This window comes from Mustelus asterias, chromosome 18 (genome assembly GCF_964213995.1).
Source record: "Mustelus asterias chromosome 18, sMusAst1.hap1.1, whole genome shotgun sequence".
Lineage (NCBI taxonomy): Eukaryota > Metazoa > Chordata > Chondrichthyes > Carcharhiniformes > Triakidae > Mustelus > Mustelus asterias.
The window spans coordinates 23,502,170-23,517,671 of NC_135818.1; the positions used below are offsets into that span (position 1 = coordinate 23,502,170).

The 15,502-nt window shown below is 42.8% G+C and overlaps 1 protein-coding gene across 1 annotated transcript in view; it reads right to left on the reverse strand.

Moving 5' to 3' along the window:
• The window catches only part of LOC144507007 (EEF1A lysine methyltransferase 3-like), a 57,294-nt gene that overhangs the window by 30,209 nt on the left and 11,583 nt on the right, over positions 1-15,502 (reverse strand). The window contains exon 2 of the mRNA XM_078233528.1: positions 3,635-3,746. Within this exon, the coding sequence (XP_078089654.1) occupies positions 3,635-3,746 (112 nt within the window). The remainder of the gene's footprint in view (positions 1-3,634; positions 3,747-15,502) is intronic.

Below are 15,502 nucleotides of genomic sequence, written 5' to 3' on the forward strand. Positions count from 1 at the left end.
TTGGCCATCTATAAATGAAAACATGGTATGGCTAAGCAGCTGCTCAGTTTTCTGATTTTAATATATGTGGATGATTATGTTTCATGTCAATTGTGTTCACCGACAGAAATGCATTGTATTACTCAGAATTTAAACTGAAGGCGAGAAAACAAGAAGGTAAAATAAATTGGTTGCCAGGAACTTTGAAACTGATTATGAAGAGCCAGGGATAAACATAAAGACAGAAAAAGACAGGCAAAAATGCAGTTGGAACAGAAGAGACTGGAGTTAGAATTCCAGGTGAGAAAAAGAGAGAATGAAGAAAGAAAAGCAGAAAGATAGAGACAGAAAAGAAGAGAAGATAGAGAGGCAGGATTGGAGAAAAAAGAGAATTTCAATTCAAACATCTTGAACTAAGAGGGGAGACTCTCCGTGGACCCACAGAAGGTGCCAGTAGGATGGAACATGCACACAACTTGGAGCCAGGTTCTGATTTGCTTAAACTTGCCCAAGCAAGTCCAAAACATGTGGAGAGGAATGTAGAGGCATTTTTCATTTAATGTGAACAATTAGAAAAGTAAATGAAATGGTTCACAGAAAGCTGGATGCTGCTAATGCAAAGGTCTCTTCTCATGCCAAACAGGAAGGTGCTGAGAGTAGGCATGTTCATTGGAAGCCTATATGGTTCCATTGCAACAAGGTCAGATATACTTGTGCTTATTACTGAAAATGATTGGAAAGGATTTGTCAGGGTATTCCAGGTCAGTGCAGGAGAAGAAGCCATGGCCAAGAGCACAGCAGTCAAAGTTAGTTTTCTGACTGCAGCAGTAAAGGTCATCACTGTGGAAGTGAAGTAAACAGGATACCCGAGGGTTCTCCGGATTTCTTACCTAAAGGAAAAGTGACAACCTACATGGCAAGGCATGTAAACCAATGGCCATACTTATGGATACAGCAGCCACCCAAACAAACCCTTTTCTTGTGAAGATGCCAAGATTTTAGTGAGCAGTACTGGGGGAAAGTAAATGCTCACACTTTTGTTTTAGGTACAGCTGAAGTGTGACATGTGTGTGCTGGTAATTGTATGGATTGTCCATATTTACCTGGAGACAGGGTTAAATTGCTCATCAGAAATGACCTAAGGCAGCAGTTTCCCCAGATCAAGGAGATAGAGCCATTACAGGAAAAGGTTTTTGGCATTTTCCCTGCCTATCTACTGACCCAGTCATTGGCCCAGACAAACCCTGTTGTTGGAGGCTACATGTCTTTAGTTTGAGAGAAAAGGCTGCTTTGTTTTGCAAGCTTCCACATCTAAAGGCAGGAGGGAGATGGTTTCTACTCAAAGAGCCACATCCTGCAGCCAAAAGGGATTCTGCGTGATTTCTTGCTGACATTACCGAGGTTAGAGGAACAATCAGGACAGACTTCACTGCTGTTCCTTGGTTTAAAATATTATCAGAAAGCAGAGGAAAATTGCTACGGATAGTCACTCAAAATTGCTATTCACTGAAGTAGGGATATGTGAATCCCTTGAAACTTAGGAGCAACTGTGAACTTTTTGGTCGACAGACTGAAATTGCCAAGGGAGTATGGTATGATGAGGATTCAAGGAGAATATTCCTTTATGGAGTTGAATATGTAAATTAGCTTCTAAAAGGAAACAAGGTTTTGCAAATAGTGTTTTTAGTCATTTGTTACAGTAACAGTTTTACAACGTTACATCTTGCCCTGCTAGTCTTTCAATCAGTAACTAAAAGTTCCAATTACCTTTTAAAAGTTATCCATCTCTATGGAGACCGCAACAGTGCTTATAGAAAGGTATGTTTGAAGCAAAGATTAGAAGGTTTACCAAAATGAAGTATAAATTCAGAGATAAACAGTGTAATTTGCAAACATTACTGTAAACACAATGGATTATGACTATAATCATGTGCTAAATTATGCCCTGTTGCTAGATGATTAAATATGGTGCATCATTACTACAGAGCAAAGAGTATGAATAGTAACCGAAGGACAGGAGCTTTGCATATTGATTAAGTAGTTTACAGGAAATAGTAATGATTGGTATAAGCATTTTGAACAGTGTATTAGCTATAGGCACTATATATGACAACAACAAAAGTACTGTGAATAATGACATAAAAATATGCATTAACATTAATATCTATTGGAATATTCACTCTGAAAAGTAACTGTAGAGGTCAGAAAGATAGTAAATAGAATATTAACCAAAATCAAGAATTACCAGTAGGAAAGCATTAGTTTCACATTATATCAGGCCTGTCCAACATTTTTTGTTGGGTGAGGGCACATTTTCAGTATTTTCTTGCGCACAGGGTCAATGACCAAATTTTGGAAAGATTTGGCAGAACTTTAAACTGAATTTCAAATGAAAAATATAAAGAAAAATACAACTGAGCACAAAAAACATTCTAATAGCAATACATTGTTAAGTTAAAAAAGATAGAAACTTCCATACACACATTTGCACACCAGCACTCTCTCAAATCACTCACAAGCAGCCTCTTCTGACTTCGGTCTCTGCAGTATCTCACTCCCATGCCACATGCCAAAACCCCCTTTCCAAGGCTTTAGCACTCTGGTTCTCCAACAGCAGAGGCGGCACTTGTCTTTCCGATTCCTGCGCCAAAAACTTGTCTTCTCGCTCCCTGGACCCCGGCACTCATTTTCCCCCACCTCCCCCAAAAGAAAACCTCTTTCCAGCAAACTCACTGCTGCTGGCCTTCACTGCTCCTCCAATCAGAGTTTGCTTTTCTAGCACATTTGCTGCTGATCATGAGTCCATCAGCCGTAATCACGGGAGAGGTACAGCCGATGATTGGAGAAGCAGCTTTTTTTTCTATTCATTCGTGAGGCATGGGCGTCGCTGGCTGGCTGGCCACCATTTATTGTCCATCCCTAGTGGCCCAAGGGCAGTTGAAAGTCAACACATTGCTGTGGCTCTGGAGTCACATGTAGGCTAGACCAGGTAAGGTACAGCAGGTTTCCTTCCCTGAAGGACATAAGTGAACCAGATGGGTTTTTCCAACAATCAACATGGTCATCAGTAGATTCTTAATTTCAGATTTTTTTTATTGAATTCAAATTCCATCAGCTGCCATGGTGGGATTCAAACCCAGGTCCCCAGAACATTAGCTGAGTTTCTGGATTAATAATCTAACGGTAATACCACTAGGCCATTGCCTAGCTCTTTGCAGAATCTTCCACTCCAACATAGCTGCTTGACTAGGATTTTGAAAACTGTCTCTGGGGACCACATAGAATGGTCCACCCCACTAGAACCATCTGCTACCTCTTCCAGGTTGTCCTTTGACACACTTTGTTCCACCTCCCCACCCCCCCCCCCCCCCGCCACCCGCCCCATGCCCACAGCAGTATAATTCTCATCTTATTTCCAGTTCTCTTTAGCTCTAACAAAGAATTATTCAGACTCTAAATGTTGGCACTGTTCTCTTGCCACAGATGCTGTCAGACATGCCGAGATTTTCCATCATTTGTTGTTTTTGTTTCGGAGACTACATCCTGCCCATGGGCCGCCGGTTTGTAAACCTGCATTTACACCATTATTTTATAAGTTTACTATTGTTGCGAATTTGTATTTCTTACTTCAAAAGTGAAAGATGAGTTAACTTACCCAGAAGCACCGCCAAAATTCCCACCAGTCCAGTGCCAGAACCTAGTTCAAGGACCTTCTTCCCAGTAAAATCAAACTTCTGATCTTGGAAGTACTGACAAAGTACAACTGCCTGATGAGAGAAACACTCATTATTGCTGAGCAATTTGACAAAGTATACAGAGAACAAGGACAATGTGGAAAGAGGAAGAAAAGGATGACTGTAGAGACTAGGCGGTGGGGAGGATGTCAAAAGATCACCTAAGCAACTTTGTGTGGGTAGGCCAAGCAGCCTTGACAGAATCAAGCAGATAGGTCAAGACCAAACCTATTGTTTCAGGGGTGCATTCGGGATCTAAGGAAAATCATGAAGGAAAATATAATGAAAACCGAGTTACTCCAATCGCACTTCTTGCCACTATTCCCCTTATTCTTCCTGTGCATAAATTATTAATCTTTGACAGCTGGGTTTACTGTGAAAGTAGTGTAGGGATACAATACTTTAATTGGGTCAGAATTTAAAGTAAGGATATGGGCTGCATTCACATTGCATTGCCGGTCTGAGGCAAATGGTTCCTTACTCTGACTGCCAAGCAAAACAAAGCAGAACACTGGCATCAATCAAACACCTTTCATGAGGGGGCGCAAAACCAAGTGACATGGTTTGCCCACAGTGTTTGCAATCGGATTATTAATTTGGATATTAAAAGTTTACTTGATAGAAAATGGAAGTGGTTAATGAAGCCTACAAGCTCAATGACAACAATCGCATTCTATTCAGTTTCAAAATATGAATGCAGCTGGAGAGAGGAGTATAATTCACATCATCGCTTATCCAAATAACTAGTAGCGAAATCTTAAAGTTAAAGTTTATTTGTTAGTCACAAGTCACTTACATTCACACTGCAATGAAGTTACTGTGAAAATCCCCTAGTCACTACACTCTGGTGCCTGGTCGGGTACACTGAGGGAGAATTTAGCATGGCCAACACATCTAGCCTACACATCTTTGGACAGTGGGAGGAAACCGGAGCACCTGAAGGAAACCCGCACAGACATAGGGAGAACTCCACACAGACAGTGACCCAAGCTGGGAATCAAACCCGGGTCCCTGGCACTGTGAGGCAACAGTGCTAACCACTGTGCCACCTTCTTAAATAGGTGAGCAGTCCTAAATGGCTTCCCATGCAAACCACCTCAGACAGCATTTGGGGGAGGAGTTACATATAGGCTGGCCACAATTGAGATTGGTTATATGTTTTCAAACGCACTTGGAGTCCTTTGAATACGTTATTTTCTGGATTATTCCAGCAGCTTCTATAACATAACAAAAATCATCAAAAGAAATGTCAGTCTTGGTTCAGTGGTACCTCTGCATCAACAGCTGGTAAGTTCAACAACAAAAAACGTATTTACATAGCGTCTTCAATGTATTGAAACATTTCACTGGAACGATCTCAATTAACTCTCGATCAACAGACTTACAAGGAAATATTGGAACAGCTGAGGTACAAAAAGTTGGTTTTCATGTACATCTGAAAAGAGGAACGGGAACTGGAAAAGTTTAGCGAGGAAATTATAGACCTCATGGCTTTGGTAGCAGAAAGCAGGGCCACCATTGCCGGAGCCTTGAAATCAGGATTGCACAAGAAGCCTGGACAGAGGAGCACAGAAGTCACGGCGGTTTACAGAGCTGGAGGAGGCTACAAGAGACGAAGAGAAGCAGGGCCATGCTGGAGTTTGAACGCAACAGTGAAAAATCTAGAGGGACGCATTATCATGGAGCTGAACTGTCAAATCGACGCCACCCAATCCTCTGGGTTGATGTAAACGGTCTCGTGACACTATTCAACCACAAACAGGTGAACCGTGTTGGACAGTATCTACGGTGCGCAGCCGTAGGTCATAGTCACCTGCTGATACACCACAGTTACTAAAAGATTTGCGCAATCATGGAAAGGAAGCCAATGCAGAAATCCCAAACTATTATAACATTATGCAGTGTTCAGGAAATCCACTGTGAAAATCCAAGTCGCTAAACATTCCTCTCCATTTTGGAGCTTGTGCCATTTTCGAATCAGACTGGGAACTGACTCTGCAGCTACACACCCAATGAAACCAGTTTCTAATCCAAGCCAATGTGACCAAAATTGCAGAAATGAATAAATGCGTTGGAAAATACTAGACTTACAGGTCCCCAGACATAAGCAGAAAGGCCTAACGAAGATCCTTTAAACATCGTAATCGATAAAGTGTGTCCACAAAAGTTATACTTCTCCACCGAGATATCGTTATTTTTGGTTTTGCTCATCCTCTGAAGTTTCAAATGGACTCTGTCAAATTATCCAGCAGATTCCTTTCAGTCCCACACAGTCCAGGCGTCCACTCCAAGTTTATCTTTATCTAGGAGCAAAAAAAGTTAACGAAGATTCTGATGCATAAAGACATGGCGCTATTTAATTCTGCTTTCAATCCCAGAAAATCTGTGAATACTGCGAACAGTATTGGTCCCCTTATCTAAGGAAAGATATACAGCCACTGGAGGAAAAGATTCATGAGGTTGACCCCGGATATGGAGGGAATTTCTTATGAGGAGAGGTTAAGTAGGTTTTGCCTGTACTCATTGGAGTTTGGAAAAATGAGAGGCGATTTCATTGAGACATATGGGATTCTCAGAGGACTTGGCAGGGTAGATTCTGAAAGGCTGTTTCTCCTTGTGGGAGAGTATAAGGACCAGAAGGAGTAATCCCAGAGTAAGAGGTCACCCATTTAAAACAGATTAGGAGGAATTTCTTCTCACAGAGGGTAGTCAATCTGTGGAATTATTTACCGCAGAGAGCTGTGGAGGCTAAGTTATTAACGACATCCAAGGCTGAGATAGATAGATCTTTAATCAGCAGAGGGATCAAGGATTATAGATGTAAAGCAGGAAAGTGGCGTTGAGGATATCATATTAGATCAGTCATGATCTCATTGAATGGTGGAGAAGACTTGATGGGCCAAATGACCTACTTCTGCTCCTATATTTTATGGCCTTATGGACAGCCTCAAAATATTGTTCCCATCACCTCTGCCCTCATTGACGTTCATTGGCTCTTGGCGGCACGGTAGCACAATGGTTAGCACTGCTGCTTCACAGCTCCAGGGACCTGGGTGCGATTCCCGGCTTGGGTCACTGTCTGTGTGGAGTTTGCACATTCTCCTCGTGTCTGCATGGGTTTCCTCCGGGTGCTCCGGTTTCCTCCCACAGTCCAAAGATGTGCGGGTTAGGTTGATTGGCCATGCTAAAATTGCCCCTTAGTGTCCTGAGATGCGGAGGTTAGAGGGGTTAGTGGGTAAATATGTAGAGATATGGGAGTAGGGCCTGGGTGGGATTGTGGTCGGTGCAGACTCGATGGGCCAAATGGCCTCTTTCTGCACTGTAGGGTTTCTATGATTTCTATGATTCCAGGTTAACTCAAAATTAAACTTCTTATCTACATGTTCAAAACATTTCTTTTTTTTCGAATCAATGGATTACAATTGAATGCAGCCACTGTTATGCAGGTAAACTCAGCAACCACAATGCATAAAAGATGGATAGAAGGGGCAGAGATGTGTATTTTTGTGGTGTTGAATTCAATAGAAAGGAAACGTGGGAAGTGTGAACACGGACAGCTCATCTCCTACTGACCACTTTAAGCATCCTTTCTCAAGTTGAAGTACATGACCAGGCTGGATAGAGAATATCCCAGACTTCTGAAAAAACAACAAAAACACCAACCTCATTCTTTGCAAGAATAAGTTTAACCAAAAGACTTGGAGATTGGCTAGGGCTATGTCTTTGTTTAATGCAAGTGAACCACATTTATATAGATCAGCTGTCCTCATCTCAGTAACACAACTTAGCTTGGAGTTTAAAAGATCAACAACAGGCAAAAATACTGTGCCAAACTGACTGTCATATACTACTGCATGCCGATTCAGTTGCAAAGACATAATTCAAACCTATTCAATGCTGTTTTTAAATCTCCAAGAATCAAAATCAACCAATGATGGTTTGAAAAGCATTAACATACCTGAAATTTTCTGGCATAAAGGATAATGGGCGTTTATTTAAAAGTATTTGTTTGGTAAAGAATTTTTTTTTTGAGTTGTGACTCTTTCATTGCATCTGTTACATTATTTGCTTTATCATTTCAACTTAGCTAATCTTGATGTTTTGACAGTCACTCTGGCTAGAGTGTCTGTTACCTATAGACACTGAGTTTAAATGATTGGAAAAATACCCAGAGAGGAGAGAGGGTTTTTTTTTTACTCAGTGAATTATGGTGTGGAACACACTGCCTGAAATATTTATGAAATACTTTCAACAAAGATTTTCAACAGCAAATTAGATACCTTCTTAAAAGTAAGAAGTTGCACTGTTATATGGTAAGGCAGAGAAACTGGTTGAGTTGAGAGACCTCAGTGAGGTGCCTGACACAGGCACAATTGGTCTAATGGCCTCCTTCTATGATGTACGATTCTGATGGTTTCCAAAGTCAAATGGACTCACTTGATATGTTAAGCCAAATACATGATTCAATGTCACAAAAACAGAAAATGCTGGAAAATCTGGGTCAGACCTGCTGAGATTTTCAAACATTTTCTGTTTTTGTTTAAGATCCTAGCTTCCACAGTATTTTGCCTTCAATATAACTCAATGTGTTACATTACCTAATTCAAAGTCTGAAGTGCAATCTTATGGAGGCATCCCAGTAACAAAAACAGATCACCAGACACGGGAACAAATTTGAAAGATTCTTGATAAAACACAAAGAAATTCACCCCCCCCCCTCCCCCAGCACCCAGTTGTTAGATAATGTAGGTGCTGCTGATGTGCTCTGCTAGTCAGTGGTAATTGTCATTTAATATTTGCCAATCTTTTGGAGTGTACATTTCAATAAGTAGAGATGATTGCACACCAGAAATTGATTTGGGATTTTTTTGTTTTATTGGATTAATTGCTGTTGAATTAGTGAAGCAATGGAATTGATCACACACAGGAATTTTTAAGAGGTAAGTACAGAGCCTCCAGGTTACCAGTTACTTTGCGTAATATCTTAAGAGGACTCAACAACTTGACAGCAACCACACTTCAAAGAAGTACTGCATTGGCTGCAAAGTCCTGAGGTTATGAAAGGAGCCTTATAAATACACTTTATTTTAACACACCATATCATTATAGTAAATTTGATTTACCTTAGAAATAAATATATTAAATGTCAGCCTAAACCTAATGGTTATTAAGCTCAAAATAAATAAGCCTCACAGCCATAACAAGGTTCAATCCTGACCACAATTCACAGCTTCAACTGCAGCCAAGTATGAATGAAAGCAAAATACTGCGGATGCTGGAAATCTGAAATAAAAACAGAAAATGGGGAAAAGCCCAGCAGGTCTGGCAGCATCTGTGGAGCGAGAAACAATTGCCATTTCTAGTCCACACACCGAGGCAGATGTGAACGTGTCCCTGGCTCATCAGGGAGGATTAGTGAGCGAAATCTTTTTCACAGGCCAATCATTTAAATGGACTCTCTCCTATGTGAATCCACTCATGTGTTACAAGGTGGTCAGTAAACATATATCCCAGAAGGGAAAAAAACAGTAAAGCTTGAAAGTTAATGGTACATATCCAAACTGGAGTTCCATTTAAGGTGTACAAGACCAGTCTGGACCCGTACCAGCCACTTCTCAAGTTCTCCTACTTTCTCTCTTGGCAGTCTGTCTCGAATGTGAATACGCTGGTGTGTCAGCAGAGAGGACATCTGAAATGACCCCTTTCCACATGCTGATCGTTTAAACAGCTTCATTCCTGTGTGAATGCGCTATTGAATGAGCAGGTTGGATGGCTGTGTAAACCTCCTCCCACATTCGGTACAGGAAAACTGTCTCTCACCAGTGTGTGTGTGTGCACTGGTGATTTAGCCAGTGTGTTGAACGGGTGAATTCCTTTCTAAACACAGAACATTTCAAAATTCAATTTTCAGCTGGTGAACCAGTTTCTCTGAACTTTTAAAGACTATGCTGCAGTCTGAGCACTTAACTGTTTTCTGGTCAGTGGAAATACTCTGATGTTTTCACACGATGGGCAACCGAATCACTTCCTACGTAAATGGCAGATAAATGGTCATTGCCCAGTGTGATCATGTCAGTGAAGTTCCGGCGACTATGGGTTCCTGCAGTTTCTACATTTGCTCAGTTGAATCCTGGAGGCAGATTGCACGATCGGCCAAATGGTGGGCCGCACATGGAAAATTTCACTGCTACGGTTGCTGTTCTTTCCTTCCATAGGATATTCAGGACGTATCAAACAATTCTACCAGCCCATGTTAGCTCAGTATCCAAACTTCTCCACTCCAAATCTTCCACTACTAATACTCCGTAAAACAGGTACTCAAAAATCATTGCCGTCTCACCTGAACAAGAGCAAGTGTGAGTCGGATGTTCAAGCACAACTGACACCGTAGTCTCATGTTCTCCTGTTCCTAATTGACCTCCACAGAAACATTTTCAGCCAGGGTCACCAGAAAATGACAAATAGCAGGAACAGATTCTCATCCATATTTAGTCCAGGGACATTGAGGTCACTTGTAGCTTGCTGTCCAGTCTGAGTCCTGTTTGCAATAAACCTGCCATGTTCCTGGTCCATAATAGGAAGAGGGATAAGGTTTAGTGCACACTATTTATAAATAAAGGTTACCAGGTTTCGAAATGATGCCTTAATGCAATATACTGAAGTGTTTGTGAGCAAACATGGCATTGATGTTGATTTCAATCATACAAAGTAAAGGGATATTCACCACTTAAATGGATAGTCACCACCTGCTGGTGATTGATGTTACAGCTGTTAAGAGGGATGTGAAACACGTCGGGAGACTTTATGGGACACGTGGTCAACTTTTATTCCAGAAATTCTATGAGGAGTTCTCTTAAAAGAGTAAATGCCATGCTTCTCTAGCTTAACATGCATCTTTTTAGAGTCACCAGGAGAATGGGCATACTTGGTCATGAGCATCTTGCCAAGGGTCCCCGTTCGTCTGCATGAAGCATAGAAGGAGGATATGAGGTGAGGCAGAGCCGCATCAGCTGCTGCAAGACAGAGGGATGGGAGTCGGGGGTGGGGGGGGGGGGGGGGGGTGGAATGTGACAACGTTGTCTTCTGTGGAACAAAACATCCCTCTTCATCTGGACCTCCACCACCCAAACTTTCGAGTACATGTACCCTCTATCTCAGACCCTGAGCCATTGTGCAAAGTGCCACATCTTCACTGGAGGTGAGCGCAAGGAACCGGCATATACCGTTCCACAAAAATCAGCTCTTGAGTATTAATACTGCAAACGCCTAATTAGCACGTTTAGGACAGTTCACGTCATGGTGATCACCATTAGGACAAAAAGATTCTGTGCTAATCCCAACACTTTCAAACAAACATGTCTGCATTGTATCTATTTGAAGACTGTTTTACATTTTGACCAAAAAGGGACCTTCCTAATTCTTTTTTAATATCTCAAATTAAGTCTAATTACATTATGGAGAAGCGCCTATGCTTTTCCTATGTTAAAGGTCCTTTTTAAATGCAAGTTGTCATTGTTGTAAATTTGACCCAAAATTCAAGAGAGTGTATCCGGCCAAAAGTCGGAATATCCAGCATGCAACTCCTACAGAAGCCTCAATATAGAGTGGCCATCCTTTACATGTTGGAACCGTTTTGTACAAGATCAAAATCTGATACCAGCTCGTAACCAGAAGAGAACATCTTACACAGTTCCTCCCAATCATCTCCCTGAGAACGTTGATTCACACTCTGATTACAAATCCACTGAGAATGGTCATCTGCACCCTGCCCAAGAACAAAGAACAAAGAACAATACCGCACAGGAACAGGCCCTTCGGCCCTCCAAGCCCGCGCCGCTCCCCGGTCCAGGATTGAATCCTGAATCCAGGATCCCCACCCAATTTTCCAGCCTATCTACATACTAATATCCTATCCCCGAGCTGTCCCTCACAGCTATAATGCTTTGTTCATCACAACCTATTAACTCACCCCTACCCCCCCATTCCAGACCATGTGATCTCCAGGGAGAGGCGAAAACCCAGAGTGAAAACCCCAGGGCCAATATGGGGAAAACAAAATCTGGGAAATTCCTCTCCGACCCCCTGAGGCGATCGAAACGAGTCCAGGAGATCACACTGGCCCTGATCAGAAAATGCTTCCCAACCCTATTCATTTCCACTTCCACGAACACCATATGAATTCCCTGCCCCCGAGACAGGTTCCCAACTATCCGCAGTCTCGCTCTGTACTGGCACCAGCAAGATGATCATAGAATGAAGCCTTGAAACGAGAAACAAAGAACAATTAGCCCGCGCCGCTCCCTGGTCCAAACAAGACCACTATTTTGTATCCCTCCATTCCCACTCCGTTCATATAGCTGTCTGGATAAGTCTTAAACGTTCCCAGTGTGTCCGCCTCCACCACCTTGCCCGGCAACCCATTCCAGGCCCCCACGACCCTCTGTGTAAAATATGTCCTTCTGATATCTGTGTTAAACCTCCCCCCCTTCACCTTGAACCTATGACCCCTCGTGAACGTCACCACCGACCCGGGGAAAAGCTTCCCACCGTTCACCCTATCTATGCCTTTCATAATTTTATACACCTCTATTAAGTCTCCCCTCATCCTCCGTCTTTCCAAGGAGAACAACCCCAGTTTCCCCAATCTCTCCTCATAACCAAGCCCCTCCATACCAGGCAACATCCTGGTAAACCTCCTCTGTACTCTCTCCAAAGCCTCCACGTCCTTCTGGTAGTGTGGCGACCAGAACTGGACGCAGTATTCCAAATGCGGCTGAACCAACGTTCTATACATCTGCAACATCAGACCCCAACTTTTATACTCTATGCCCCGTCCTATAAAGGCAAGCATGCCATATGCCTTCTTCACCACCTTCTCCACCTGTGACGTCACCTTCAAAGATCTGTGGACTTGCACACCCAGGTCCCTCTGCGTCTCTACACCCTTTATGGTTCTTCCATTTATCGTGTAGCTCCTCCCTACATTATTCCCACCAAAATGCATCACTTCGCATTCATCAGGATTGAACTCCATCTGCCATTTCCTTGCCCAAATTTCCAGCCTATCTATATCCTTCTGTAGCCTCTGACAATGTTCCTCACTATCTGCAAGTCCTGCCAGTTTTGTGTCGTCCGCAAACTTACTGATCACCCCAGTTACTCCTTCTTCCAGATCATTTATATAAATCACAAAAAGCAGAGGTCCCAATACAGAGCCCTGCGGTACACCACTAGTCACAGGCCTCCAGCCGGAAAAAGACCCTTCCACTACCACCCTCTGTCTTCTATGACCAAGCCAGTTCTCCACCCATCTAGCCACCTCCCCCTTTATCCCATGAGATCCAACCTTTTTCACTAGCCTACCATGAGGGACTTTGTCAAACGCTTTACTAAAGTCCATATAGACAACATCCACGGCCCTTCCTTCATCAACCATTTTGGTCACTTCTTCAAAAAACACCACCAGGTTAGTGAGGCATGACCTCCCTCTCATAAAACCATGCTGACTATCGTTAATGAGTTTATTCCTTTCTAAATGCGCATACATCCTATCTCTAAGCTTCTTCTCCAACAACTTCCCCACCACGGACGTCAAGCTCACCGGCCTATAATTACCCGGGTTATCCTTCCTACCCTTCTTAAATAACGGGACCACATTGGCTATCCTCCAATCCTCTGGGACCTCACCTGCGTCCAGTGACGAGACAAAGATTTGCGTCAGAGGCCCAACGATTTCACCTCTCGTCTCCCTGAGCAGCCTTGGTTCAAGAGTTCAATTTACGAGTCGGATCGAGAAAAACAACGACTATTTCTCGAGGAATTAAGGGCTATGGGGAGAGAGCGGGTAAATGGAGTTGAAATCAACCATGATTGAATGGTGGAGTGGACTCGATGGGCCGAATGGCCTTACTTCCGCTCCTATGTCTTATGGTCTTATGGACTTGAATTCACGTGACATTCTCAAAATTAATGAAAATTAATGCTCTGTCGACAAAAAACGATTACGATATACAACAATAGTAACATAGCACCTTAAATGTAGAAATACATCCCAAAACCCTTCACTGAAGAAACGTCAGACATGAACACTGAGCCAACGGAGGACATAGTGGGAGGGAAGTCTATGAACGTAATCAATAAGGTCAGTGACTGGGTGAATAGATTTCAGGATCCATATTGGGTTGTCAACCCTGGTTGGTTCAGTCATATGACACTTGGTGCAGTTTTCAAATGTTAATTAATTTACTTAACTGCTTGATGTCGACCTCACTCAAAGATGTCTCATATAATCATGTCCGATAGGTATTGAAGTGTGTGAAACGTCAAGAACAGTCACATTGGAAGTCCTATTCCTCGTCGTGTATGTAAGTGCTCCATAGATGATCATTGGCTACTAGATGTAACCCAAAAAGAACATAATAGTGCCATGCGAGGGCCCTGCTGCCCCACTTAAGGAAGCATAGCTGGTCAGTTGTCACAGAAGGACGCCTTAATATCGTTTGCTTGTACATTACTGCCCAGCATACTGCGGCTGGGACCAACTCAATCGAGCGGCAAGGAGTTACAGAATAAAGCAACGACAAACACGAATTTGGTGTTGTATCCAACCATGGCAGTGGCAAGCTGGATTGTCCGCACCCTATTTGACCATAAAACCAGCAGTACCTGAACTTCATTCAGCTCCAATAGTCCGTGAACGTAGACGGCATGGTTGCAGGCATTGATGCTCTTAGCAAGGCAAGGCTAACAGAAGGCCAACTTGAAGAGATAGAAACAGGATGCACTATCTGATGGAGTGGTCTACCTTCGACAGAATGTAGAGAAGCCAGGAGAGAAATTACAAAGGACCTGGAAAATCTTCCCAAACTCATGAACGAACGTCTAATAAGCATGTATGTTCCCCTGCAACAACACAGGAGACACAAAACAGCCATAAATGCGTTGTCTCCCACAGTGGTCAAAGTGTAAAGGACAGCTTCCATGGTGATCTGGCCCATCTCCTACGATCAATCCCTAAAGAAGACAACATTTTCCTTTGGATTATTTCAGTGCTCGAGACGGACATGACCACATTACATGGGCAGGCATCCACGGTCAACGTGGTCTTGGAATGCAATACTCAAAGTCAACTACCTATTTTCTTCGTGTGGCCAATACCATATTCTGCCTAAAAGGAAAATACGAGACAACCCAACAATACCTAATCACTGGCATCCACTGGAACGTGTGTTTGCCAAAGAGAAGGCAAGGGTTGACTGCACGATAACTCATGCCACAGACACAACTGACTGCTGGACAGACCACCGATTGATTTGCAACAAGCTGAAGCTAATGATCCAGCCGAAGCATTGTAAATTACCGTGGCCAAAGCTGGGGACCAAATACCTTAAGAAATGTTCTATTGCCTTAGATCCTCCTACGCAACCCGAGACTCCTCTGCAGTTTAGTCGGTACTCCCCAGTCTGACCCACACCAAAATGAATTAGAAGTTAAATGGAAACTGTTCTATTACGAACTCTTCAGACTTCAGTAGAAATCCTGGAATACTGCAACTTCAAGCAACAAAGCCGTTTTGAAGAGAATATTGACAATATTGCGAATCTTCCGAAACAAAATCGGCGATGCAAGTCTTCTAGGGCGTCACATAGACAACCAAATACCTAATCTAGAAAAATATCAAGTACAGGTTTCAGCGAGTATTGATAGAAATGTCGAATGACTGGTGGAATGCAATCGTTGATGAGCTGCAACGTCTAACTGAGATGCATCGTCTTGCTTTATACAATGTG